This window comes from Podarcis erhardii, assembly GCF_964252035.2.
Source record: "Podarcis erhardii genome assembly, chromosome: 6".
NCBI lineage: Eukaryota > Metazoa > Chordata > Lepidosauria > Squamata > Lacertidae > Podarcis > Podarcis erhardii.
Window position 1 is genome coordinate 42,979,536 of NC_138510.1, and position 25,380 is coordinate 43,004,915.

General features: G+C 44.9%; 1 protein-coding gene across 1 annotated transcript in view; it reads left to right on the forward strand.

Moving 5' to 3' along the window:
* The window catches only part of PIK3C2B (phosphatidylinositol-4-phosphate 3-kinase catalytic subunit type 2 beta), a 60,125-nt gene extending 35,210 nt beyond the window's left edge, over window positions 1-24,915 (forward strand). The window contains exons 14-32 of the mRNA XM_081866302.1: window positions 2,724-2,866; window positions 7,553-7,741; window positions 7,974-8,067; window positions 9,278-9,372; window positions 9,954-10,134; window positions 11,841-11,948; window positions 13,213-13,305; window positions 14,062-14,191; window positions 15,160-15,296; window positions 16,127-16,296; window positions 17,401-17,557; window positions 18,536-18,645; window positions 18,843-19,044; window positions 19,222-19,346; window positions 19,886-20,003; window positions 20,780-20,861; window positions 21,389-21,495; window positions 21,612-21,740; window positions 22,774-24,915. Coding sequence (XP_081722428.1) covers window positions 2,724-2,866; window positions 7,553-7,741; window positions 7,974-8,067; window positions 9,278-9,372; window positions 9,954-10,134; window positions 11,841-11,948; window positions 13,213-13,305; window positions 14,062-14,191; window positions 15,160-15,296; window positions 16,127-16,296; window positions 17,401-17,557; window positions 18,536-18,645; window positions 18,843-19,044; window positions 19,222-19,346; window positions 19,886-20,003; window positions 20,780-20,861; window positions 21,389-21,495; window positions 21,612-21,740; window positions 22,774-22,962 — 2,559 coding nt within the window. The 3' untranslated portion in view covers window positions 22,963-24,915. The remainder of the gene's footprint in view (window positions 1-2,723; window positions 2,867-7,552; window positions 7,742-7,973; window positions 8,068-9,277; window positions 9,373-9,953; window positions 10,135-11,840; window positions 11,949-13,212; window positions 13,306-14,061; window positions 14,192-15,159; window positions 15,297-16,126; window positions 16,297-17,400; window positions 17,558-18,535; window positions 18,646-18,842; window positions 19,045-19,221; window positions 19,347-19,885; window positions 20,004-20,779; window positions 20,862-21,388; window positions 21,496-21,611; window positions 21,741-22,773) is intronic.
* The last annotated feature ends 465 nt before the right edge of the window (window positions 24,916-25,380 follow it).

Genomic DNA, 25,380 nt, shown 5'->3' on the forward strand with positions numbered 1-25,380 from the left:
TCACTAGCCAAGGCTGGTTGGTGGTGGAATAAATGGCATTTTCCTAACAGCTACTGTGAATGACATTGGATTCCTTGCTACAACTACTTATTTGTTGCATATTCATTCATTTTACAAATAATTGAAATAAATTATAAACTGAGCACTTCTGTGATAAGACAATTTTCTGAAAAGGCTTGGATTCCAGCTTTTGGTTGATCTGGTAAAAATTGGGCTAGGGAGAACCTTTCTCCGAATAAGCCTAGTACTTAGATGTATGAGATTGTCTTCTAGTAAATTCTAACCCAAATGATTATGCCAGTCTTTAAGGTGCTACAGGACTTTTTGTTGTAAAGGGAAAAGTGATTGAAAGGTGACTTGTGGAGGCCTGATTTTGCATAGGCTGTAGTCCTAACAATGTCTACTCAGAAGTAAGTTCAATTGAATTCAGTGGGGCTTAAGATTGCAACCTGATACTGTCATTTTGGGAAGCTCTGTCTCTCTGGGCCTTGGCACCCTGAAAATCCTTGTGCTAAGGAGTTGCAGTAGATTTGTGACCCAAAGCACTTGCCTAGTCCCAACGCAAGCATAGCATTCTCTATTTTTTTTCCTTTCTTGGATCCATCTATTATATCTATCTCTCCTCCGGCTCCAATGTCTCCCCCCCCCATCCTTTTTGCTCATTTCTGTCTTCTTTTCCCCTCCCCTCCCCTGCACTTGCTAATATCCTTTTGGCTTTGAAGCTAGATGGCAGGACCCCAAGCCTGCTGCTTAGGGTGTGGACAGAAGGAATGGAGGGAGAGGCCGGTGCCGATGAAGTGGCGATTTGGCAGTGGGAGGGGGTGGGGAGCTGGATCCAGCTGGGCTGGGTCTGGAGAGGTTCTCTCCTGGGTCATATCGTGTGCACTATCCTCCTTCCCTGCTGATTTTAAGCGAGCAGAAGGATTATTACTAAGCATCCAAACCAGGCCCTGCTAGAGCTTCAATTACTTCCCTTCCCTAGCCTCCCTTCCCTTCTGTTGCAGTTCTCCGACCTGCTTGTATGGGACTGATTTCTTTGGCACGCAACCAAACGACTGGTTTTTCTTTTCCAAAGCCACTTACAAACCCATCGAGTTTTGTTTATTTATTCATTTTAAACTCAAGCTGTTGCCGGTAATCCCCTAAACGCTGCTGCTGCTGCTGCTGCTGCTAAGGACCATTGAGTAAATGATGCACATTGCTGGTGGCGCCATTGCATCCCATCCCATCGTGGCTTTTCCAGTCCAAAGCTGGGTGTGGTTGCGACTTTCTAAGGCTCAAGAAAGACTGAGCTCATTTTCCATCTTTCCTTTTGAAAGATTTCAAGGAAATGTCCTGTTAAACTCATCCATGGCTCCAAACCTTGATACACTATAGGCTTATATAGGGCTTCCCCAAGCAATTTGGAGGTCAGCAAATAGCTGCCACTCTAAAGCATGGACAGTGAGTATCTAATTCAAGAAGGGGTCGGACCGCAACTCCTATCCTCCCTGGCTATGCTGGCTGGGCCTGATGGGAGTTGCAGTCCTGCACTACATGGAGAGTACAGGCTCCTCACTTCCAGTCTAATGTCTGTGCTGTCTGCCTAAAAGAAGCCAGGGATAGTTCATGCCTTGTGGTGGCTCTTGGTGTCTCATGGCATCCAAAAGAAGGAAGGTTAAACGAAAGGACCAGCTCTGTGCATTTGGGTGTTTAATCCAGAGCCAAACACATAATCTGATCATTCCACCCAGAGTCCAGATTGGTTTGGGCACACCAGTATTCAGCTGATTTTGGAAGTTTTGGGATGGTGTGGTGAGTCACAACCTGAGCACATGGTGTTTGGTGGAACAGCCAAATGATTCAGTATTTGCCACTTCCCCAGTGACCTAGATGTGGCCAGGCTAAAGGGGTGTGTGATTTGGCCTTAAACCCCGGTCGGTTCCGCTTCCTGATCTGTTCTTTGGCCTTCTTGCCCAGAAGCTTAGTTTCGTAGCACCCTCGCAGCTTTTCTACAGCCCCATACACATTCGGACCTCTTTGTTGCAGGAACATAGTTTAGAGCTAAGAGGAAAGCCTGCTAAAGCATCCCAGTGGAAAGGAAAGCATGTGAGAATTGAAACAGCCAAGAGGGTGGTCTGGAATTCAATATGGGCATCAGCTGCCCAAGTGGCAATGCATGGTGCTTTTACATGGCTGCCACTATCAAGTAGTGCCCCAGAAGAACAGGGCTCCAGTATTCACTAGGTGGCAAGGTACAGTCAGTTGTACAGTGTACCCTGTGACTTGGGGGAATGTGCAGGTCTGCATACACATTACACCCTGCAAAAGGGTGAATGCATGGCCCCCACGGTAGTTCTCAATGGTGTGGGCAGAAAAATGGAAAGAGAAAACATACTGCTTTCATTACAATAAAAATATGACTACACAAATGTCTTCATAATTTCTTGGCTGGTTGGTAGGTCTGTCCATTCCACAGATGTGTGTGTGGGATGGATTTGGGACTGCAGTGTGACTCATTATTGTGTCTGCTTTTCCTACTTCTGTGCAATGTGTCATATTCTGTGTGATGTCTGCCTGGTACCCAGGCACATGAATAATAGGATGCTCAGGTGTAGGACTCCTTTTTAGGCTACTTCCATGTGCTGGTAGTGGAATAAAGCATCCCTAGTATCAGTCTGCCCTTTCAGGGTGGCAGTAAGTATGTGCTTAAAAGGCCGTTCTTGTCTCCCTACCTTTTGCAGATTGACTTCCCCAGTTCAGCATTTGAAGTCAAGTTTACCAGTCCACCGGCAGCTGATTTCAGTCCCCAGTACAACTTCAACAGCCTCTTTGAGGGAGACCAGCGGAAGCTGAAGGAGGTGATGCAGAAGGAATCGCTTTATTGGTGAGAGGATGGAGAGTGTGCTTGGGTGCACTGTTGTATCAGGGGAAAGATTCTTGGTCACTGACACTTTTTGATGGCCCTGAGTTGAACATCTCGGAGGGGTAATAGGCAGGGGTCCCTCCAGATATTTGCTGGACTGATTCCCATCATCCCTGACCATTGGCCATGCTGGCTGGGGCTGATGGGAGTTGGAGTCCAACAACATCTAGAGGGCCAAAGCTCTTCCCCATCCTTGGTTTAAGGGGTGAAATGGTTCCTACCAGGCTGGTCCCCTCTGCTTCTACTCCCCCCATTTAATATAATCGCTCTTGCTGCCACATACATTATGTTCCCTCCCTCTTTCTGTGAGATCTGTCTCGCATATTGTCTAGGCTTCTTATCTCCAGTGCTTGCCCCTCTCTCTTTCCATCACTTTCTGAGGCCAGCGCTCAAAGTACTTTCTACATAGTCTGCCCAGGCATGCAGTCTTCATCCAAACTTGTTCAGCATATGTTTCTCTGTTAGCAATGTACTTTCATGACTACTGACCGCCTTGCTGGGTACTGAGACTATCATCTAAATAAATCTGTTTCCTCCATAAATAGTCTCCAGCTGGCAGAGGTGGTTTCGATCTAAACACAAATAAGAATAGAAGGGAATCTAACACTAATAAGCAATCATCTCAGAGTCTTCCTTGTTCCTATTAAAGTTGATGAAAAGATTGTGGAGAAAGGTCTACGGATTAATGTTCAAGGAAATACTGTAGATAAGGAAGGATTTCAAATACTTCCATTATAGCCTTGAACAAGTTATTTGGTTTCTAGTTTATAATCTGTTCAATGAGGGGCAGCCTGCCCCCACAGTTTATTCCATTTTAAAAAAGTTTTGTTTAATTGACCCTGAAAATGACCCCATGAGACATTTTACAGCACTATAAAATATACAGTTAAAAACCAGGTAGCATTGAAACACAAGTAGAAAACAGCTATAAAACTTGAGGCTGGATCCACAGTAATGCTGTTCTCATCCTGGGAATCTCCATGGCTAGAACCTTAGATGACTTGGAATATGAATGGCAAAACTCAAATGCCACAAGAGCCATTAAGGGCTGCTGTCAGACTGTACCCGCTTGATATGTTATTAACAACATTAACACTGATTGCTTCCATAATTGATCCCTTTAGTGTTTCTTTCCTGTAATTAGCCTGAAGTAGAATTAAAGCAGAGATTCCATACAAGCACTTAATAAACTAGCACTATATAATCTAGCAATGTTCTTCTCTTTGGCCCAGATTCTCCTATAATGGGCTGAGCCTGCATGCAGGGAGTTCTTAATTAAAGACGCATGGGCTTTAAGAGCCTCAATAGCACTTAGTCCACCCAGGACAGGCTGCTATGGTAATTGCATTTAAATTAGCCAAAATAGTCATAGGTCAGGTTTGCAAAACACTGAGGGACACTGAAATGCAGCAGATGGACAATGACATTGTCTGGACGTGCCATAAAAAGTGAACAAAGGAGGGCAATTTCAGAAAGAAAGTCTTAATATGAAAGCAGGCGCTGCTCTTAACTGTTAAAATACAGTGGTACCTTGGTTGTCAAACTTAATCCGTTCTGGGAGACAAAACATCCGAGTACCAAGGCGTTCGACAACCAAGGTATGACTGTACATTAAAACAGGGGAAAGTTTTGATTTAGTAATTTTCACCTTCTACCCGGTGCCTTCACTGGCATCATTTGGGTGCCAGGTAAAGACCTACCTCTTTGCCCAGGCCTTTGATGGAGTTAATTGATTTTGTTGTTGTTGTTAGTGTGTCTCTAACACTTCCTGTTGCTGTTGGGGTGGGAGGGCTGTTTTCTGAATGAGAAATTGTTCATGTTTATATGATTCTTCTTTAAGTATGGTATAGTATATATGAGTGTAAATCTTAAGTGCTTAATTAATTTATATACCACTTTGATGCAAAAGTGGCCAATATATTGTAATTTGCTTGGATAACTTTTGGGGTAACAAGCAGCTAATAAGCCCAGATAGAGCTGTAGTGTTTTTCTTCGAAGGTTTTTATTCTGGGTGGTTGGGGCCATCTCCTTCAATTTATTGGCTACCTCCAATCCTGCTCTTTGTCCTGAACGTATTAGTATATAAATAGATCCGATGTCAGGCTGCCCTCACCCTTTTCCCTCCTTTGGCTGAAAGCAAGAAAGCTTTCTGCAGCATTTTCTCGGTGCTTGGTAGGGGCAGACCATCCCTTCCTGGCATTGTACAGTAGGTTGTGCCACTTCCCTTCCTGTCTGCTCTGGGTCACAGCTGCGGTGGGAAGTTCTCATGTGCTTTTCACTCTCCTTCATTTTTGTTCTGGCCTGAGTGAGTGAATGTATTTCCTGGAGGTGGCTTAAGGAAACCTGTGGGAATGGAACTAGCCCTATTATGCGAGTGCCTTGGCCATATTGCTTTGCCAGCATCCGGACATTCAGCCCCTCCCTGTTATTCCTCTAGCACTGCGGCTGGGCTGATCTTGATGGCCCTGGATCCTAGCTTTGGCCTCTCACAAAACCAACCCTGGTCTCCCTCCAATTCTTCTGTGTGATTCAGTTTTCCTCTCACTGCCTTGCCAAGACAGCTCAGAGGCACTGTCAGTCCCTGGGAAATGGCTTTCAATGCAAAAGCTCAACACTGGAACACACCAAGTCATTAGTAACTGGCGCAATGGCTGCTCACCACTAAGCAGCCACTCCAACAGATTTGGGATTGGGCATGTGGTTTCCAGGGCCCTTGTTCTACTCTACTCTTGTCTCTCCAAGCTATTCTATTTTCTTTGGCCTTCTGTTCTTTCCCCCCTCCCCTCTATACTGCAACTTCTCCCTGTTCTATTCCAGTTCAGGACACCTCCAGTTGCTCCTCAAATCTTGGCCTTTTACCTTCCCAGAACACAGGGCTCCAAATCTCTCTCCTCTCCACCACTTACCCTTTTGCAGTCCTGAACTGCATGTACGAGTCCTGCTCAGTCGTCCCCCCCCCCGCCTCTCTTTAAGACTGACTGCCTTAAAAGATCTCTTTCATACCCCTCACTTTTGACCTTTTCCCCCTGAGCTGCCCCCATGAGCTGCATTGACCTTCAACATGGAAATACCCCTGAGGCACCGAACAAAATCAGTGCTAGCTAATTTTCTAGCTGGAGCCTGAGCCACAGAGGGGCAAGCATCATTTCCAGGGCTTAGCCGTAGAATCATAGAACTCTACAGTTGGGGGGAATCACAGCTAAAGAATCCCTGACATGCGGCCATCCAACTTCTGTTTCAAAACCTCCAATGAAGTAGAGTCCACCATCTTTGGTGGTAGACCATTCCACTGTCAAAACAGCTCTCACCATCAGAAAGTTCTTCCTAAAGTTTTGTCATAATCTTCTTCCTTGTAAGTTGAATCCATTGGTTCAAGTCCTACCCTCCAAAGCAGAAAACAAGCTTGCTCCATCATCCATGTGACAGCCCTTCAGATATTTGAAGATGGCTGCTGTATCAACTCTCAGTCTTCTCTTCTCCAGGCTAAGCATACCCAGCTTCCTCAGCCATTCCTTGCAATGCTTGCTTTCCAGACCCTTTATCATCCTGGTCACCCTCCTCTGCACACATTCCTGTCCATAATCCCCGTTTTCAGTGTAGGGCTTCACTTTGAAACGTGTAAAGAAATAGTGTCTCATCATTGTCTGTTATTAGCTCATTGCCAATCATCTGTGGTTGGCCAGGGTTGGTTGGTAGGCAGAACATCTGGATCAGAGAATGTGCTTTCTGAGACTCATTACCTCATTTTCTCAAAATTAAGCACTACTAAGTTCATTCTTTCCTTTAGTTATTGCCAGACTGTTGTGCTATCAAGTCTAGGTATTTTTTTTAAAGATAGCATCATAGTTTTTCAGGAATTTTTAACCCCCTCCTCCCTAAAATTCAGCTTCATGTTGAATCATCAGTGCTTTGGTGGGGAGAAAGGATGCAGGTAGAAGCTCAAGCAAAAGCAGAGGTTTTTCACTGCATCTGGATGACACAGTGCTCCTCTTCCTGAGGGCTTTTGCGTTCATCACGGGCCGCAACTTCCTTTCCTCCTTTAGCTCTTGCGGCAGGAGAACCTTTGACCCCATTAGACTGGGGATGGAATTGCTTCAAGTCACCCCATTAGCCACCTGATCCCATCTTCCCCATGGAGAGAAATGGATTGACTGGTAATTGAAGCACGCAGCCTTGCTCTGTTTGAGATGAAGCAGTGTGTGGTTCTCTTTCTGCGGTTTTGCTGCTCTCTGGTGGAGTCCCAAAGCAACATCAGTTTGGTGGTGGTGAGGAGACACAGAACAGCCAAGGTTCAGTCTGTGTTCCTGTGAACAAACAGTATATGATCAAATGGCACGAGGCTCTTCTCTGGCAGTCCTACACGAGAATGGGCTGTTCTCTCCCTCTCTCATGCAAACAAACTGCACAGAAATATATTTCCAATGGCCTCCCCATTCTTCTTGTGCCTTTATTCTGCGTCAAATGTGTATAAGGTTCCCTTAAAAGCACAAGTGCCTTTCTAGATCAGGTCAAAGAAAGGCTCATAGTGTCTGTTCCAGCATCGGGTTTCCAGAATCAGCCAGTTTGGGTGCTTCTGGAAATTTTGCAAGTGCCATAGCTAATAGCCCTTGTGTCCCCAGACTGATCTTCAGACTTCTCTTGTCCCAGGCTAACAGATGCCGACCGGAAGCGGCTGTGGGAGAAGCGTTATTACTGCCACTCTCAGCCGGGCTCCCTCCCTCTGCTGCTGGCCAGTGCCCCGAGCTGGGAGTGGGCCTGCTTGCCTGACATCTATGCCCTGCTGAAGCAATGGATTCACATGAATCACCAAGATGCTCTTGGGCTGCTGCATGCAGCGTAAGTCCTCTTCCTAGATTTGCGGTTTTTATTGTATTTTGTGAAGGTGGTTTTATGCATTTGGGGGAGGTTCGTTTTATTGTCCGTTTGTCTTATTGTTGTCTGTTGCTTTGAAGGTTCTTTTTGGGGAGAGAAAGAGGGGAACTGTTAAGTTTTATACATAATGAAAGGTGGCTAGCAACATGGAGGTGGAGTTGTCCTCTAGTGAAAATCTCCTGATATGTTGCTGCAGGTTCCCAGATCAGGAGGTGAGGAGGACAGCTGTGCAGTGGATTGATTCCATATCTGATGCTGAGCTACTGGATTATTTGCCCCAGCTGGTACAGGTAAGTCACATGTGTTACCTGAGAAATATTTCCATTCCATTTGGGAGCACACATGCCAGTGGCTTGTGTGCTTAGACAGCATTGTATCTCGGGAGGCAGCTACCGTGGCAGAGGGCTTAGTTCTTTGGAAGCTCAGAACCTGAGCAGCAAAACCCTAAAGCAGTTTTTCTCCAAATGGTTGGAATTTCAGAAGCCTTTGTAAAATGGCCAGTTTCTGATACCCTAAGGATAGGTTGCTAGGCTTCAGTTCACCTGTACTAAAGTTAATGGAGCATTCAGAATTAAAGCAGGATGGTACTGATAGAAGAACTCTTAAACAGCAAATCCTTCCAGTAGGACTTCAGACTGCTGTCATAGGCCACGTTCTTCAGTTTGTTCTCTTGTATTCTACAATTAATTAGAAATAGTTTTTGTTCTCACAATGAGCAGTGTTTAGATTTGTCTTGGGAGGACTGTTTCAAAATCTTAACAATCTGCCTTGATGAATTCCTACTAAAAAACAAAATAAAACTCCAGTGTAATAATTTTGTTTCTCGTCTTTGCTGCCTGGAATGTAGAGAAATATTTTTTTTCTGTCTTTTGGTGAATGCTTGTACTGAGGTTGTTAAGGTTTGCCTATATTTTCTAGGCTAATTTACCTCAAATATTTTCACAATTGCAGTGTTGAGCGGAACTATCACTACTATGTTTGTTTTTGTTTCTTTTTAAGGAAGGGGCAACATTTTACTCTTCTACCATACTTTCAATGTCCCAATATGTGTTCTCATAAAAATGGTTATGTTTCAACACCCTGTGTGAGTAAATAAATAAATAAATTAATTAATAAATAGAGTCTTGCAGTGTAAGAGGTAACATAGTAATAGTACTACATTAATTGATTTTTGGGTGATTTTTTGGGTGCTTTCCAAGCTGCAGAGCCAAAAGGAAAAAAGCACATGTTTTTCCTCAAACAGGATACACAAAAGGGATGGTGGTGGAAGCTGTTTCTCCACCCCGGGACAGGGCCTTTTCTGTGGTAGTGCATTGGTAGGGGGTCCTCCTTCCTACAGAACAAAAGGCCAACAAAATTCTGAATTCTTTACGTTTTTTATGACTCACGTGCATCTTGATTGAGTCTCCTTTAGTTGTATACCAGCTTGTGAGGGCTATGCCCCCAAGGGCAGACTGTTACAGAATCTGTAATAGTCCAATCTGTTCTTTCCTCTCCCAGGCTCTGAAATATGAATGCTACCTAGACAGTCCCTTGGTACGGTTTCTTATGAAGCGAGCCGTCTGTGACCTGAGGATAACTCACTATTTTTTCTGGTAATGTTGGTGGATGTGCTGTTGGCATAGTGAATGATTTAGAAACAAGGGGGTGTGTGTGTTTTAAAAAAGAAAAAGAATCTGAAGTTATGATCATCAAGTTTGAATCTTTCTAGCAGACGCTAGAAAATGTTCAGAACATTATGCTTCCATTCACTGTTACCAGCCTTTGAAGAAATGATTTCTTTCCTGAGAATTACACCCATAAATACCTTTGTTCAGAATTGGATTTCTATGCTTTCATTTCTTTCTTTTAATTAAATCAAGCTCTTTTTAAAATTAAATCAAGTTTCTAGTCCTCATGAGGGAGCAGTTTCAGGAGTCCGAGAACCTTAGTATGTTGCATTATTCTGGCTACCTTTAACTTATATTTTCAATTTTTGTAGATGGGGGGGACCCCCCTTTTTAAAAAACAAGAAATTTGGTTTTAATCAGGAAAACGTGGTCTGTCTCCTAAGTTGACTTGGTCTGTCTAGGAGACAGGAAAAAGACTTTGCTTAGCTGTGCTTGTTTTGGTGTGGATGGATGGGTCTTTCACATGAACCCCACTGCTTCTGGTGACAGTGTCTCCATGTCTCTAGGCTGTTGAAAGATGGTCTTAAGGATTCTCAATTCAGCATCCGTTACCAGTATCTGCTGGCAGCTCTGCTGTGCTGCTGTGGAAAGGGCCTGAGAGAGGAGTTTGACCGCCAGTGCTGGCTGGTGAACACCCTGGCTAAGCTGGCTCAGCAGGTTCGTGAAGCTGCTCCTTCATCGCGACAGGTATGTGTGCTTGCAAGCACCTCATGTCTCCCATGAGTGTGTGATGGGGAAGGAAGGATGAAGCAGCAAAGCTCTAGGAGACTTCACCAACCTGGTTCCCTCCCAAATGTTCTGGACTACAGCTCCCATCAGCAGTGCAGATTGGAACTGATGGGCTTTGGGCCACAATACGTCTGGAGGGCACCTGGTTGGTGAGGCCTGCTGTAGGAACCGTCTAAAGTCTATTTTGTTTGGGAATGCAAAGGCTGATGTGAGAACTAAATAAATAATTGCCAGGTTGCCAGCCTCTCTTGGCACGAAGCAAGGGCCTGGGTTAAAATTCAGCCATTACAGTTTTCAGCTTCTTCCATAAGTGGCTTTTGAGGTTCACCTTAAGATTGCCCTGTTCTGTAGCCTGACTCTACGGCACGTGAACTAACACCTAAGGTTGTGTCAACAATAATCAAACTCAAAGTAGACCCACTGAATTTAATGGACATAGTTAATTTAGGCCCACTAATCTCAATGACTGGGATGCGGGTGGCGCTGTGGTCTAAACCACAGAGCCTCGGGCTTGCCAAACAGAAGGTCGGTGGTTCAAATCCCTGCGACGGGATGAACTCCCGTTGTTCGGTCCCAGCTCCTGTCCACCTAGCAGTTCAAAAGCATGTCAAAGTTCAAGTATATAAATAGGTACTGCTCTGGTGGAAAGGTAAATGGCATTTCCGTGTGCTGCTCTGGTTCACTAGAAGTGGCTTAGTCATGCTGGCCACATGACCAGGAAGCTGCCTACGGAGAAACGCCGGCAAGATGAGCGCACAACCCCAGAGTTATCTGCAACTGGACCTAACAGTCAGGGGTACCTTTACCTTTTTTAAATCTCAATGAGTCTACTCTGAGTTAGATACAACCTTTAGCTCCCAAGCTCTTCCCCTCCCACCTCTGATGTCATGCTTCGTGCCAGATTAAGCTGCAAATTCTTTAATAATAATAATAATTTTATTATTTATACCCCGCCCACCTGGCTGGGTTTCCCCAGTCACTCTGGACTGCTTACAGAAAATATTAAACATAGTAAAGTATCAAACATTAAAAACTTCCCAATACAGGGCTGCCTTCAGATTTCTTCTAAAAGTTGTATAGTTCTTTATCTCCTTGACATCTGAAGGGTTCCACAGGGAGGGTGCCATTACTAAGAAGGCCCTCTGCCTGGTTCCCTGTAACTTCCCTTCTTGCAGTGAGGGAGCCAGCAGAAGGCCCTCGGCACCAGTGTCCAGGCTTAACAATGGGGGTGGAGACGCTCCTTCAGGTATACTCAGCCAAGGCCATTTAAGGCTTTAAAGGTCAGTACCAACACTTTGAATTGCTGTTGGAAATGCTCTGGGAGTGTTTACAAACCTAAATCCTGGAAGCAGAAGGTACTCCTTGAACCTGGAAAAAGTAGTTGCGTATTTGAACATGGAACCTCATTTGTAAACTTTTAGGCAAAATTTGCTTTAACTGCACAATTGGATGTGGAATTTGGGTGGTTCTTGGTTCAGCATTGGCAGAGGGGTGTTGGAACAGCATATAAACATTATGTCATGAATGGGCTCGTGCAGCAACCTGTTTTGGGATGGGTACCAAACCCAGACCTGCTGCATAAGACACGTGCCTGGGGCAGACAGCAGATCACATAGCCTGGTACTTTCTGCTGAACAACTTTGTGCTTGTGTTTTTTCCTTCAGGCCATCCTTCGTGAGGGGCTGGAGGATGTAAAGCAGTTCTTCAACGTTAATGGCTCCTGCCGCCTCCCGCTCAGCCCCAGCCTGCTGGTGAAGGGGATTGTGCCCAGGGTATGTCTCTGACTGTGGGAACCACTGTTTCTGGTGTGCTGTAGCTTCCTTCCTCTAAGTTCAGGCATCTTGGATACTTTGAGGTTCCTGAAGATGCCCAGGCTTGGCTTCACCGTTTGCATTGGCAAGATTTGAAAGTAGCTGCTTCCTCTCTGTTGCAAAGCAAGCTGCTCCTAGGGATAGGAATGATTGGCTTCCAGCCATTAGCATCCGTACCACTTAACTTTTCAGTTTCAATTAATTTCTGTCAAATCCTCTTTTAAAGCCATCTAAGTCGGTGTTCATCACCACCCCTTGTAGGAGTGAGTTCCATAGTTTAACTAATACACTACATGAATAAGCACTTTCTTTTATCTGTCCTGAGTCTGTACATTAATACTGCACATTAATTAGGGCATCATCAAAAGACCAAGGGGAAGAAAACCCTGGTACAGTGGTGCCTTGGTTTACAACCATAATCCGTTTCAGAGGTCCATTTGTAAACCAAGGTTGTAAACCAAGGCGCGCTTTCGCCAATGGGGCCTCTAAAAAAAGTTTGCAAACCGGGACACGCACTTCTGGGCTTGACGTGTTTGTAATCCAAAATGTATGCAAACCAGACTGTTTGCAAACCAAGGTACCACTGTATCTGGGATGAGCTGGAATCCTTATCTTGGGGGAGATAAAACATATTTCTGGCATGATCCTAGGCCAGGGGTCCCCAAACTAAGGCCCACGGGCCGGATAAGGCCCAAGGGACTCGTTTATCCGGCCTGCAGTGACCTCCGCTGCCGCCCCCCCCCCTCTTACCGGCGCTGCGCTGCGTGGCTGCCCACTTCTGGGTCAGAGGAGCACCGGAAATAGCTTGTGCGCATGCACAAGCGTTATTTGCACATGTGCAAGCGTTGTTTCCGGTGCACATCCAGGTCGCAGGAGGCCTGTGTACATGCACACAAGCTATTTCCGGTGCACATCCAGGTCGCAGGAGGCCTGTGTACATGCACACAAGCTATTTCCGGTGCTCCTCCAACCCGGACATGCGCAGGAAATAGAATGTGCGCACGCATATGGGCATGCGCTCCCCCACCCTCCGGCCCACCGCACGATCGGTGCTGGAGACACCAGCCCGAGACGTGGTGAGTTTGCTGACCCCTGTCCTAGGCCTTTGTTCTCTGAGAGTCCTTCTGTTGATGCTAGGGGACACCCACTTCTCATGCAGCTAGGGTGAGAAAAGCACTGGCCATTCTGACCACTTGCTCCCCCATCTCACTCTCTTTGACTGCAGGACTGTTCCTATTTCAACTCCAATGCAGTTCCTCTGAAGCTCTCCTTCCTGAATGTTGACCCTCTTGGGGAGAATATCCGTGTCATTTTTAAGGTGAGCTGTGATGTTTCTTACTTGGTTATGGCTACAGTTTTTCTTTGCCCAGATGCTTCTGAACAAATCCCTGATCTAGGGATTCTAGTGTTGCTTGATCTAGTGTTCAAGCAATATATTGTAAGTTCTTCTTGTGCCTTCTAAGATCCATCACATTTTTTTTTATTTTTTTAAAAAACGTGATTAGAGGTTTTTAGTCTGTGGCAAGCAGGCTTGAAAAATAAACTATGCACCCATGAAGTAAAAGCATTAATGGGCTCCATTTTCACTGGCTAGGAATTTCAGTGTGCGTTTCTGGTTGTGTATTTGCAAGGTTAAGCAGGCTTCAGCTCTACTACCTGCAGCAGGTGGGCAGTAAAGCCATAGCCTCAGGCAAAGGACATTTTATAAGGCCTGCATGCATGTTGCTGACTTTGGGACTTCAAAGTGAATAATCACCTAACATCAGGTGATTGACAGGTGGACCAAATTTGGCCTGCAGGCCTAGGACCTGACCCCAGGAGCCAGAAAGGTTCTCCACACTTCATCAAGCTGTTCTCTTAACTTCTAGCCTCTTTTCCCCATTCCCCCTGAACCTGCCTGCCAAACTGTAGTCCTCCAGGGTCTGGAATATCAGGAACCAACTCTCTTTCCAAATAGCTTCAGAACCTCTGGGAATCCACATCATTGCTTCTCCACACTTAAATAAAAGGTTTTGGAAGCAGGGATTTGATTTCCAGTACTGCCTCTTGCCTTGACCTTTTTCACTCTCCACAGTGCGGAGATGACCTCCGGCAGGACATGCTAACTTTGCAGATGATCCGCATAATGAACAAGATCTGGGTGCAAGAAGACCTGGACATGCGCATGGTCATATTCCGCTGTTTTTCTACTGGTCGAGGTCGAGGTAAGTTTTCATCCAAGTACAAAATGAAACTTTTTCAGTTCCTCTTCCTCAGCTGCGCTCACATTGTTTTTAGGCTGGTGTGCGGTTCTTGGAGAAATCTGTTGGAGCAGTGCTTTCGGGGCTAGGATAGATACCCAAGGTTCTATATCACTTCTCTGGATGAAGGCCAAGAACTTTTAAAAAAAACGCCTCTAATTTGTCTCCCTACAGTAAATAGCCAGAAAACCTGCTTGCCCTCAGTATCTGGTAATCAAAGTCAAGTGCCTTTGAAAGAAGGGTTTGAAACATATGGACCTCCAGTTGTTGGACTACAATTCCCATCACCCTGACTGTTGGCTGTGTGCCCCAGAGCTGATGGGAGTTGCAGTCCAGCAACCCTTTGAGGGACCGAGGTTCCTCTGCCCTGCTCTAAAATATAGCCTAATTTTAGTCATTGCAGCCACTACCATACATTTGTCATGGTCATTTCAAAAATCAAGTATGTAAATAGCCCCCACAACATTCTCTAGTAAAAGAATTCAGTAAGTTGCCGATGACAGAAACATTGTTTATCCATAATGGCATCCTTTGAGGCTTGCTGTGCATGTGTCTCTAACATTCTAGAGAGATCGTGGGTAGGTAGTCCAACCTGGACCTTGGAAGAACCGTAGAGTTCCCTTCTTGTCCATTGAAGGTAGTGGTTGCTTCTCTGAACATTAGAATCCAAGATGGAGAACCAGGAGCCCTCCAGATAATGTTGGACATCAGCTTTGTCAGCTCCAGCCAGCATTGGTCAGGGTGATGAGAACTTCCCATACCCGTTCTAAATGTAGGCTGAATTTTACATGCAAGAGGAAGATGATTCAACATTTTACAGTAAAAAAAAAAAGACCAGTCCAAGTTGAGTTCTTTGTTGGTTATGTGTATTAGATGGGGGAAGGAAAGAGGCCCTTGTTGCCCATCTTGTAGTCATTTGCTGTGTTTCACAGGGATGGTAGAGATGATTCCTAACGCAGAGACTCTACGAAAGATCCAGGTGGAGCATGGGGTGACAGGCTCCTTCAAGGATCGTCCCCTGGCAGACTGGCTGCAGAAGCACAACCCCAAAGAGGATGAATACGAGAAGGTGAAGAGAGCGAGAATAACATCATTTGGTTTAGGTTAAAAAGCCAGACCACTCCAAGTCATGATCAAAGACTGTGCTAACGTCAAACCCATTGTGCCCTCTTTAGAGTCTAATGGTTTTAATAATTCCATCGCAGTTTGACCTCACCCCCAAAGGCGCACTCCTCCCTTGTCTCCCGAGACAGACGAATGCCAACCCCAATAAGCAAAGTGGAAGCATTGCAATGTGGACTTGTGGGTGTGCACCTGACTTTTCTTGCAGGCCCACATTTTTCTTTGTTCTGTAGCAAAACGTTGGATTGGAGAGATGCCACCTTGGTTTTATTTATTTAAAATTTGAGCAGTTTTAAACATCTGGAGACAAGGGAGATCACAAACACAACACCAGGAAGCTAAACTGCACTGTAAATAAGCCAAGCAAGCATTTTAATCTTAAAATATTGTGTAAACATAAATGTTTTCACTTGTTATTCAGAATGTATGAAATATGGCTTGGGGCGGGGAGCTTTTCCATTGTACTGAAAAAGCCTGGCTACAAGTTCTGACTTCAAACAAAGACAGCACAGTAGAATGCCAGCTGTAAATACAACTAAGGGTAGGTTACCTCAAGGTAGATTTAGGTGCCTTTCTGACATCTCAAGTTCCCAAGGTGTTCTAGAAAACAGGCTAGTATATATTAAATATATAGGCAGGTAATATAATATTCCCAGATGACCCTAAATGCAGGAACCTTTTTCAAAAAAATTCCCTCCAGCATTTTGTCTGGCCTTATTGCTTTCCTGTGCAGCTCTTCACATTACTGTGTTAATAACATCCATCTTCATCTGCCAGGCAGTGGAGAACTTCATCTACTCATGCGCTGGCTGCTGTGTAGCTACTTACGTGCTGGGAATCTGTGATCGGCACAACGACAACATCATGCTCAAGACCACAGGGCACATGTTCCACATTGACTTTGGCAGATTTCTGGGCCATGCTCAGATGTTTGGCAACATCAAGAGGTGAGCACTCTAAGCAAACTAAAGAGGCTGTGTGTGCGTGGCCGACTGAATTGTCGGTGCTGGGGGCGGGCATGTATGTTATTTTTGGAAACGAAGGTGGAGCTAAACTAGTACGTAGTTTAGCTTCATGAAACTAATGGTTTCAGTTTTTCACATTAGTTTCACATAGAAATATTTTTGCAAATTGATATATTTCTGGAACTCCTGTGTGCAAGGCTGGAAGGAAAGGATGAACTGAGAGATCTGTGAAACTGTGAAAGACATGCCAGCTCTGAACAAAGGAAACATTAATTCAGTGGCTGCAGCAATCATATGGGGCTTCTTTGTCCGATCTGCCTGAAAACTGGCAGTTCTGATGCCCTGGAGTGGTAGTAGAAGCCCTGCACTTTCCACAACATTTGCATGGAAAACAGAATTTGTTACAAGGAGGAGGAATGCAGCTGTTTCTCTCATTTAAACCAATGGGAAGCTTTATAGGATGCGTCTTTTTAAAAATTGTTTATAAAATGCAGTTCCTTTTTAGTGCAGCACCTGAAAATGCCATGCCATACCTTTACATTGTAACTGTAGCTAATTAATAATGATGTGGGTGGGTGTAGATTGTTGGTACCCAATACAAGTTCTTACCTGCCACGCATATTTTGCGGGGCACCATATTATGTGCTTTACCTGGAAAGGGAATCTGACAATTTGGCTTACAAATGTTGGACTTGAAGTTCCAAACTTTTTACTACGGATTTTTTTTTTTTTTTTAAAAAAAGCTTCTATTTCCCACACCCTAAGCATCATGTTTTCCAGCCTGTTTCAAAACGTTCTTGGTGGAGCAGGCTGCTGGTGGAATGTGGCTTATCGGTTTCCACATTGTGATGCCCTTGTTCAGTGAATACAAAACCCATTATCTGTCAAATGCGTTCAAGCTTTTTCCTGCTGTTGATACCAAGCATGTGGCTTTTGTTCCAAAGTCCTTCAGTGTTGTGTGTGGATCTAATGGGATCTAGTATTCTCTGGGTCAACTAAGGTATGTTCGGAAATGAAAGCATAGGGACTCTTTTGTCCCTGGGATTAGCCACATCACTGTGGCATTTGCACATTTCTTCTGTACAGGGACCGAGCTCCATTTGTCTTCACATCAGACATGGCTTATGTCATCAACGGCGGTGACAAGCCCTCCAGCCGCTTCCATGACTTTGTAGATCTCTGCTGCCAGGCCTACAACCTGATCCGCAAACATACCCATCTCTTCCTCAACCTTTTGGGCCTGGTGAGACACCCAGTTTCTACTTTTCTGCTGCTTCTGCTCTCCAGTAGCAGTGCATTTGTCCAGACAGTGCATCATGGCTATTACTGAAAAGATTTCCAGCTGATCTTTGCAGGAGCTTGGAGGGTTTGCATAGGGAGACAGAGACAATGGTGACCATCAAACTTGACCTGAGGAGTAAAGAACTGCCTTCTCTCTTCCAAGCCTGCAGTTCCCCCATGACAGAACCTTCTCAGTCTATATCCAGACCTTCTTTGTATCCAAACCAGGAAAGGGTATAGGCTAAGTATTTGTCTGTGTAAGAGCAAAAATCACTTTGCAAATGCAGCACACAAACGTGTAGGCTCTCAGATAGGAACTTGTTGCTGCTTTGCTGCTCCTTGGATGAGGAGCCGCATGTGCCTACGGTCAAGCTGAGCTAAGGTTTGACTTAGCATGTTGTATGAACCAGACCAATGTCTGGATTCACACATAAAAGTAAACCCATAGTTAAGATCAGCAAGCTAACACCAAACTCCGGCTTACTTTCACACAAGTCATTGTTTATTTGCTGCTCTCACTGCCCTGCATGTGTGGTTTTGTCAGCTTATAGTGAAATAAAAAATGTCCACTTTTTTTACATCAAAAACAACCAGTTCTAGTAAAAAATAAGTAATAATCGTAGTGCTTCCCCCTCCCCTCCAACTGCTGGGATAAGGACACAAGCCGAGCATCAACCACAAAAGCCTGTCTCCAACTATTGAATTGCCAAAGACCCCTTTTTGTTCCTGAGACTGCAGCAGACATTGCTTGCAGATATGTACCATAACTAAAAGGGTTGGGAACTTGCCTTTCCTGTGTTTTGAAAGAAAACTGAGGGTTTTGAGAAATCCAGTTAGCATGTGGCACATTCCAGAATCCATGAAATCCCCACAGCTCACGTCTGGAGTGTTTGCATTTCTTTCTTTTCTGGTGCTAATCCGTGGCCTCTTTGGTGCCCAGATGCTGTCGTGTGGGATCCCTGAGCTTTCTGACCTTGAAGACCTAAAGTATGTTTATGATGCATTGAGACCACAGGACTCTGAGGCAGATGCCACCACCTATTTCACCAGGTAAGAGGAATCCTGATGGCTGGGAGAGGTAGAAGGGGAAGCCAGGAGCCACCTTGGTGTGCCAAGCTACTCCCACAGAGAAATCTTGGTTCTCAGGGTCCTCTTTGAAAGGTCTGCTGTAGTCTTTGAAAATGCAGGGGGTAGACCAGTCACTTCTATGGCAACCCACAAACCAGATGTTTTATCCTCTTGTGCAGGTTGATAGAGTCCAGCCTCGGCAGTGTAGCCACAAAGCTCAACTTCTTCATTCACAATCTGGCACAGATGAAGTTTGCGGGCTCCGACTCCCGACCGGTGCTCTCCTTTGCCCCCCGTGTTCACACGATCAAGACGTCCAGCCGGATCCTTGATGTCTTCCTCTGCCGTCACGAAAAAGTCTTCAATCCCAGCAAGGGCTTTGTGAGTCCCTTCCACAGGCATTTTGGTGCAGCAGGTGGTCAGTGTGGTGGAGGCAGTGTTAGGGAAGCTAGCATATGGCTGCGCCAAAGCGCAAGAGCAGGTTGTGCTGCATGCTGGAGCATCATCTCCAGAAGGTGCTGCTGAACCATAAGGACTGCTTCCCTCTCTGCCTTGCAGATATACATTGTGAAGGTGAAGCGAGAGAACCCCTCCGAAGTCACCTACATCCAGCGTACCTTTGAAGAGTTCCAGGAACTGCACAACAAGATGCGCCTCATCTTCCCCTCTTCGCATCTCCCCAGGTTAGTCCCGTTTGGTTTACAAACTCCTTTTTTCTTTTGACACTCTGCTCTGCACACCCTCTGTAAGAATCGCAAACCTTTGAAGACTAGTTTTGTATTCATTTCCCGGAAACTTGCTTATGCTCCCCTGATTTTGTGCACTAAAATTATGTTTTCTTATGAAGTCTCAGCACTTGGATTTTGTTCACATTTAACCGAAATAATCTTTTTCACCAGATTGGCTAGTGATCCAGTGGGTGTGATACAGCAGACTATCTTCTCAAAATTATATGTGTGCTTAATTGTTTGTGTGTGAATGGTCCTCATCACATGATGTTAACCAAAAGTTTCGTTTCTGAAACACTCCAAATGGATCCGTCTGACAGCCGCTATCCGTGTTACATGAAGAAATCCTTTTTAAAATTATTTGTGTGTACTGTTGCAGCCGGGAGCAAAGAAATTTGGCAGACCTTCTTCAGTTGAGATTTTGCTTTTCATTGATAGATGGGGCCCAGCACCTAACTGTTTCTTTACCCTCCCACCCTCCCCAAATTGTCCAGCTTTCCTAGCAGGTTTGTGATTGGACGCTCACGAGGAGAAGCAGTGGCTGAGAGGAGGAGAGAAGAACTGAATGGCTACATCTGGCATCTGATCCATGCAGCTCCTGAGGTGGCCGAGGTAAATAGGCAGGAGCGAGGTAGCATTAGCCAAGACCTTTAGGATGAACTGCAGGCAGACACAGCAGTGTAGAATAGTTTGATCTAAGTGCTTCTGCAGAAGCCTGACCCTGGAATTATTCCACACTTTTTGCCATTCCTCTTTAGCAAGCTTTGTTAATACATATGGAAGCTTTGGATAGCATTCCCTGTCCTTGCCTACATGTAAATCAAGGGACCTTCTTTAACCACTGCTGGAGAACACTCAGCACATGGGAGGCAAGAGAACTTGCTTGGTAAGTATAGTATCAAAAACTGAGCTGAGAGTAAGGAATATCAAGGGTGTGTTCTGATGGCCTCTGGGTGTGCAAACTGGTTTACCTGTTACGTTTTCTGGTTCTCCCATCTATATAACTGAGGTTATGTGCTACTGTAGTATTAAGATTCATAACCAGACATAGGCAAACTCGGCCCTCCAGATGTTTTTGGCCTACAACTCCCATGATCCCTAGCTAACAGGACCAGTGGCCAGGGATGATGGGAATTGTAGTCCCAAATCATCTGGAGGGCTGAGTTTGCCTATGCCTGCTCATAACCATTCTAAACAAGTAAGGAACTGCAGGAGTCTTCATAGCTGAAGGCCTAAGAAATAATTAGCTTATTTATGAAAGTAAGTTATTATGTGAATTGAAGCAACATGCCCAACCAAGCTTCTCTTTTCATGTCAGAGGGCATATCAAAAGTAGGTGACTTGCTACTGGAGTAAAACTGTGGCCTGATGGTGTACTTCTCTTGCAGTGTGACCTGGTGTACACATTTTTCCACCCCCTCCCAAGGGACGAAGTTGCTGCAGGCACCAATCCAGCACCCAAACTGCCTGGTAAATATCGGTAGGACACAAGCAGCAGGACTTATCTGCTTCAACACTCTGGCTCTGCATGCTGGCCAGTACTGAGGGAGGGCAATGCTCTCATGCAGCTGCCTTGGAGTGAAGTCGATCATAGCCACAGCTTCATTCTTTGGCACATAAAATGAAAGTGCTGGGCACATGGAAGGGATCTGCCTATTCAATGGAGGCTGGAAGTTTGTGTCAGGAGGTTCAGAATGGTGCTGTAAGACTGGTCATTAAACTATGTTATGCAGGTATAGGGTAGTGTAGAGGAGTTATGTTGTATTAATTAAAACAGGATAAAGCTCAACAGAGGCATAATATAGTACTGATTTTGATTTTATTGTTTTTGTTTGTATTTTTTATTTTAAAAAATAATAGTAAGTTTTCCAGAGGATGGCCTTTATGGAAAGGCGCTAACGCCTGTTTACTGTGGATGTAGTGCCTTTCCTCTCTTTTTTTGCCAGTAGACATGGTAGTTTTCCATGCCAACACTGCTCCCTGTTCCTTATTCTTAGATGCATCATGGTCCCAACCTGTTGGAAAACTGGGTGGGGAGGTGAAGCTGTCTGTTTCTTACAAGAACAACAAGCTGTTTATCATGGTGATGCATATCCGAGGCCTGGTAAGTGCTGAACTGTGTCTATCTCCCAGTGGCAGCCACTGGCCAAACTTTTCAAATCTCTGCAGCCTGATGTGGCGCAAACAACTGATGACTGGGCTTGACTTTCTCTCTTCCAGCAGCCTATTCAAGATGGCAGTGATCCCGACCCGTATGTTAAGATCTACCTTCTGCCCGATCCCCAGAAAACCACCAAGAGGAAAACAAAAGTCGCTAGAAAAACATGCAACCCTACTTACAACGAAATGGTGTGCTGCTGTACTCCTTGTTTTTACAGGCTAAAGCAGGGGTGGGTGGGAAACCTCCGACCCACAGTTGCTATCCAACAATTAATTAGATATGAAAACCAACATTCTTTCGTGAAAGATCCAGCTGCTAAAAAAAAAAAAAAAAAAGGCCAGTTAATGTATTGAGTTAATGTATTGCAGGGTAGGGGACAGTATGAACTGATTCTCCATTATACATCTCTTGGAAATCTATTAATGTTGCTATGGAGTGGCAGCATGGACAATTTATTACAATATAGCCTTACAATATAAGGCGGGGGTGGGGGGGTTTGTGGGAATATGGTCATTTGTCCATAAGAGCATGGGCAAAAGTTTATTATTGCAAGGATGATTTCATATGGACAAATGACCATATTCCCACAGGGGTTGGCTTGAGATCCACCTTCACCCTTGGCCAATCCTCTGGCAGAAGCATGCCAGCAGGGGATGTGGACATCCCATACACTCAGTTGTGTAAATTCACACATGCAGGTTAGGGAGGGGTGGTTTGCTTCCCCATCGGGGCATTGGGGTGGGCAGAGAGATTTAAACCACCTACATTAGCACTGTCTGCTTTTAATTCCACCCTTTGTCATTGCTGTCAAATTTGGGAGTCTTGGGGAGGTCAGAATTTACTTGGGGCCAGGCCATGCTCCTGGGCCAGGGGTTAAACACCCCTCCTTTATTTAAAAATCCTATCAAGACTGCTGTCATAGTTGAATTAGTTCAAGTTTAAAGACTCTGTATTATATGTGTGTGCATGTGTGCATTTATCATTTTCCAATTTCTCTGGCAAATTTCTACCCTAGGTCTAAATGCTAGAAAAAAATATATACTAGACAGGTGTCTGCATTAAGATGCATACATATTACTGAAGAATACACAGAATTACTATAGTCTGGCCTTCTGCTATAGAGGCCAGAGACTGCTGTTCTAGGCAACTACTTCTTCCACCTTTCTAAGGAGAGTGTGAATGAGTTTTAGCTCATGTCCTGAAACTTCCTGTATCTTTCAGCTTGTCTATGATGGGATTCCTAAAGGAGACCTCCACCAGCGGGAACTTCATCTGAGTGTCCTGAGTGAAGAGGGCTTTTGGGAGAACATCCTCCTTGGGGAGGTCATTATCCGACTGCGGGACCTGGATCTGACACAGGAGAAGATGGGCTGGTTTGAACTGGGCTCTAGGAGTCACGGGACCATGTGAAGAGGAGCAGCAAGGCAGTCGCTGTGTCTTTGGAACCACTCTGGCCCCATGGGAGTCCCTGGGAATTGGTGCATGTTCCAGGAGTTCTATCCTGGTGTATCTGACAGGATTTAGTTTCCTGCAAATAAGGACGGACGGATGTTAAGTTTCTCTGCAAATGAAGGGTTAATTTCCTGTGGAGAGTGAGCATTTTGGGGTGGAGTCATGATAGGAAATTCATTTATGACTTAAAATGGCTGCCATAGACTTTCCTTTTTATACATTTTCCTTGTGTCAAGGGAGCAATGACTTATGGGGGGCGAAATAATAGGGGGCACCCCCCTCTTTGGGATATTTTAATTTTTTAAGAAAATTAACAAATGATTTCAGTCCAGATGGGACATAGGAGCACATGCTGAGAAGGAGCTTTTCTAGGCAGGATATATCATCAGTGAGATTCTTGCTGGACTTTCTCAAAAGTTGTTGTTGTTGTTTGTTGTTGTTTTAAGTAAATAAAGGAATGTGTGCATAAGAATTTGAGGGGCGGGAGGGGAAATGTTTGGGGTGGATATAAATGGTAGATGAAATCCTTATCTCTGGGACAGGAGCTGGTGTGGTCCAACTCAAGCCATCTTGGAGAATTTGCTTCCAAAGGAGAGCTATGTAATGTATATATGTGAAGAGCTTACAGTTCTCGATTTCCTGCTTGGAGATGTAACCTAAAAGGCATGCTCTCTTGGACTAACATTTAGACTTGTCTTAGGAGGCAAAAGGCAACCATATTCCTCTTGATTCTAAACACCTACTAAGGCCTTGGGCATAGCAGCTATCTGAAGAGCTGTGTGATATTTCCACCTTACTTCCTTGCTTGACTGAACTGAATTGCCTTTTGCACATCTGGCCAGTCTGAGGAGCTGGAACTGATTAGATACGGTTACGCTGCATCTTGGAATCAGAGCGATTTTCCTGGTCTCGCTTCTCCCAAGCTGTGACTTTGGAAAATGGGTTCCTTGAATTAGCCAACCCGCCTCTGTGACAGTTTCCTGTGTACGGCCATTTCTTTCCTGTTGCCTGAAACCAGATTACATTAGTGAATACTTAAAGCCTTTTCAGGATTCTCATCTTCAGTGTCACCGCAGGCTCTTCTTCTGAGCTAGCGGGTGGGAGGCAAAGGAAAAGGCAAACTAGCTGGAAACCCGGTTAAAAGGTTACCTGGCATTTTGCCACTGAGCACCCATGACTTACTGAAACCTTTGCATACACCCACTGCCCTGCAATGCCTTTTGTAGGCCAGGTGGCCATGAGCTGTTCCTTTGTAGACTTTCCTTTGAGAAGTAAACATGTGTAAAATAAAAAAAATAGAAAGGTGGGGAGGGGGAATAGCCACCTTTTAAACCTTTGTCTCTTTGCAATTATATAAAGACCAGAATGTGTGTTGTTGGATCGTTTTTCTCTCTCTTTTAAGAATCATTCTTAAAGGATGTCCTGTTTGCGGGTTGCCATTTGCCTCCTTGAATGAAAAAGAGAGCACTTCAAAATGGAGGGGAAGATGTTTCCCATCTCAGACAGGAGCCTTGCACCATTGGGCCTAGCCCTCTCCCTCAGAGCTCGTCATCTTCTAGCTAGCCTGAGCTGTTTGTTTACAGCAGGGGCTCCTGTACAGATGAAACGTTTCTCAGGTTCAAGAACAAAAAAAAAAAATATTGTATCTGAGAGGTATAAGCCAAGTTTTTTTAACCGTTCTCTAGATCAAGGTTTGCCTGAAACTTGGATTTTTAAAAATCTGCACAAGTGCAGGTGGATTTCAGAGTCAGATAAGCAGCTACATGAGACAACCTTGGCCTGCTCATGTCACCTCTTCTGTAGGAAACGAGGGAGAGATGGCGTCTCACAGATCCCTGGATCCTTCCTCTGTTGTAAAATGGTGGCATTATTTGAAGTAAATAAATAAAAGGAAATGGAATTCAGTAGAAACTGTGTCGTCTCATCCTTTGCAGCGTTAGGGTTATAAGGCAACCATGGACTTTTTCAAAGAGATGCAGCATCATTAACCCCAAATAGATTTTGGTAAGTTGATGCTTGGCCAGGATGCTGCATTTGGGCTGGCTAGAAAAGTAATGACTGAGCAGCTCAGAGAAGGCATTTGACCTTTAGTTTTCCATACTCAATGTTTGAAAACAAGTTACCATTAGCCACAGCCAGTATGGCCACTGGTCAAGGGCAATGGGAGTTGTAGTCCTATAATATGGAAGGCACCAGGTTGATCAGTCCTTCCCACTTGGTCTACCTTTGTCCGTAAGTCAGTTCACAGTGCATTTTGGGAGAGAGAAGATAATATGCAGGATCTGCAATAACAGGTTGGCTTCTGCATCTTTGCTCTCTTAATTCAACCATATATTTGGATTCAAAACATTTGCAGGCTTTAACACCAACCTGAAA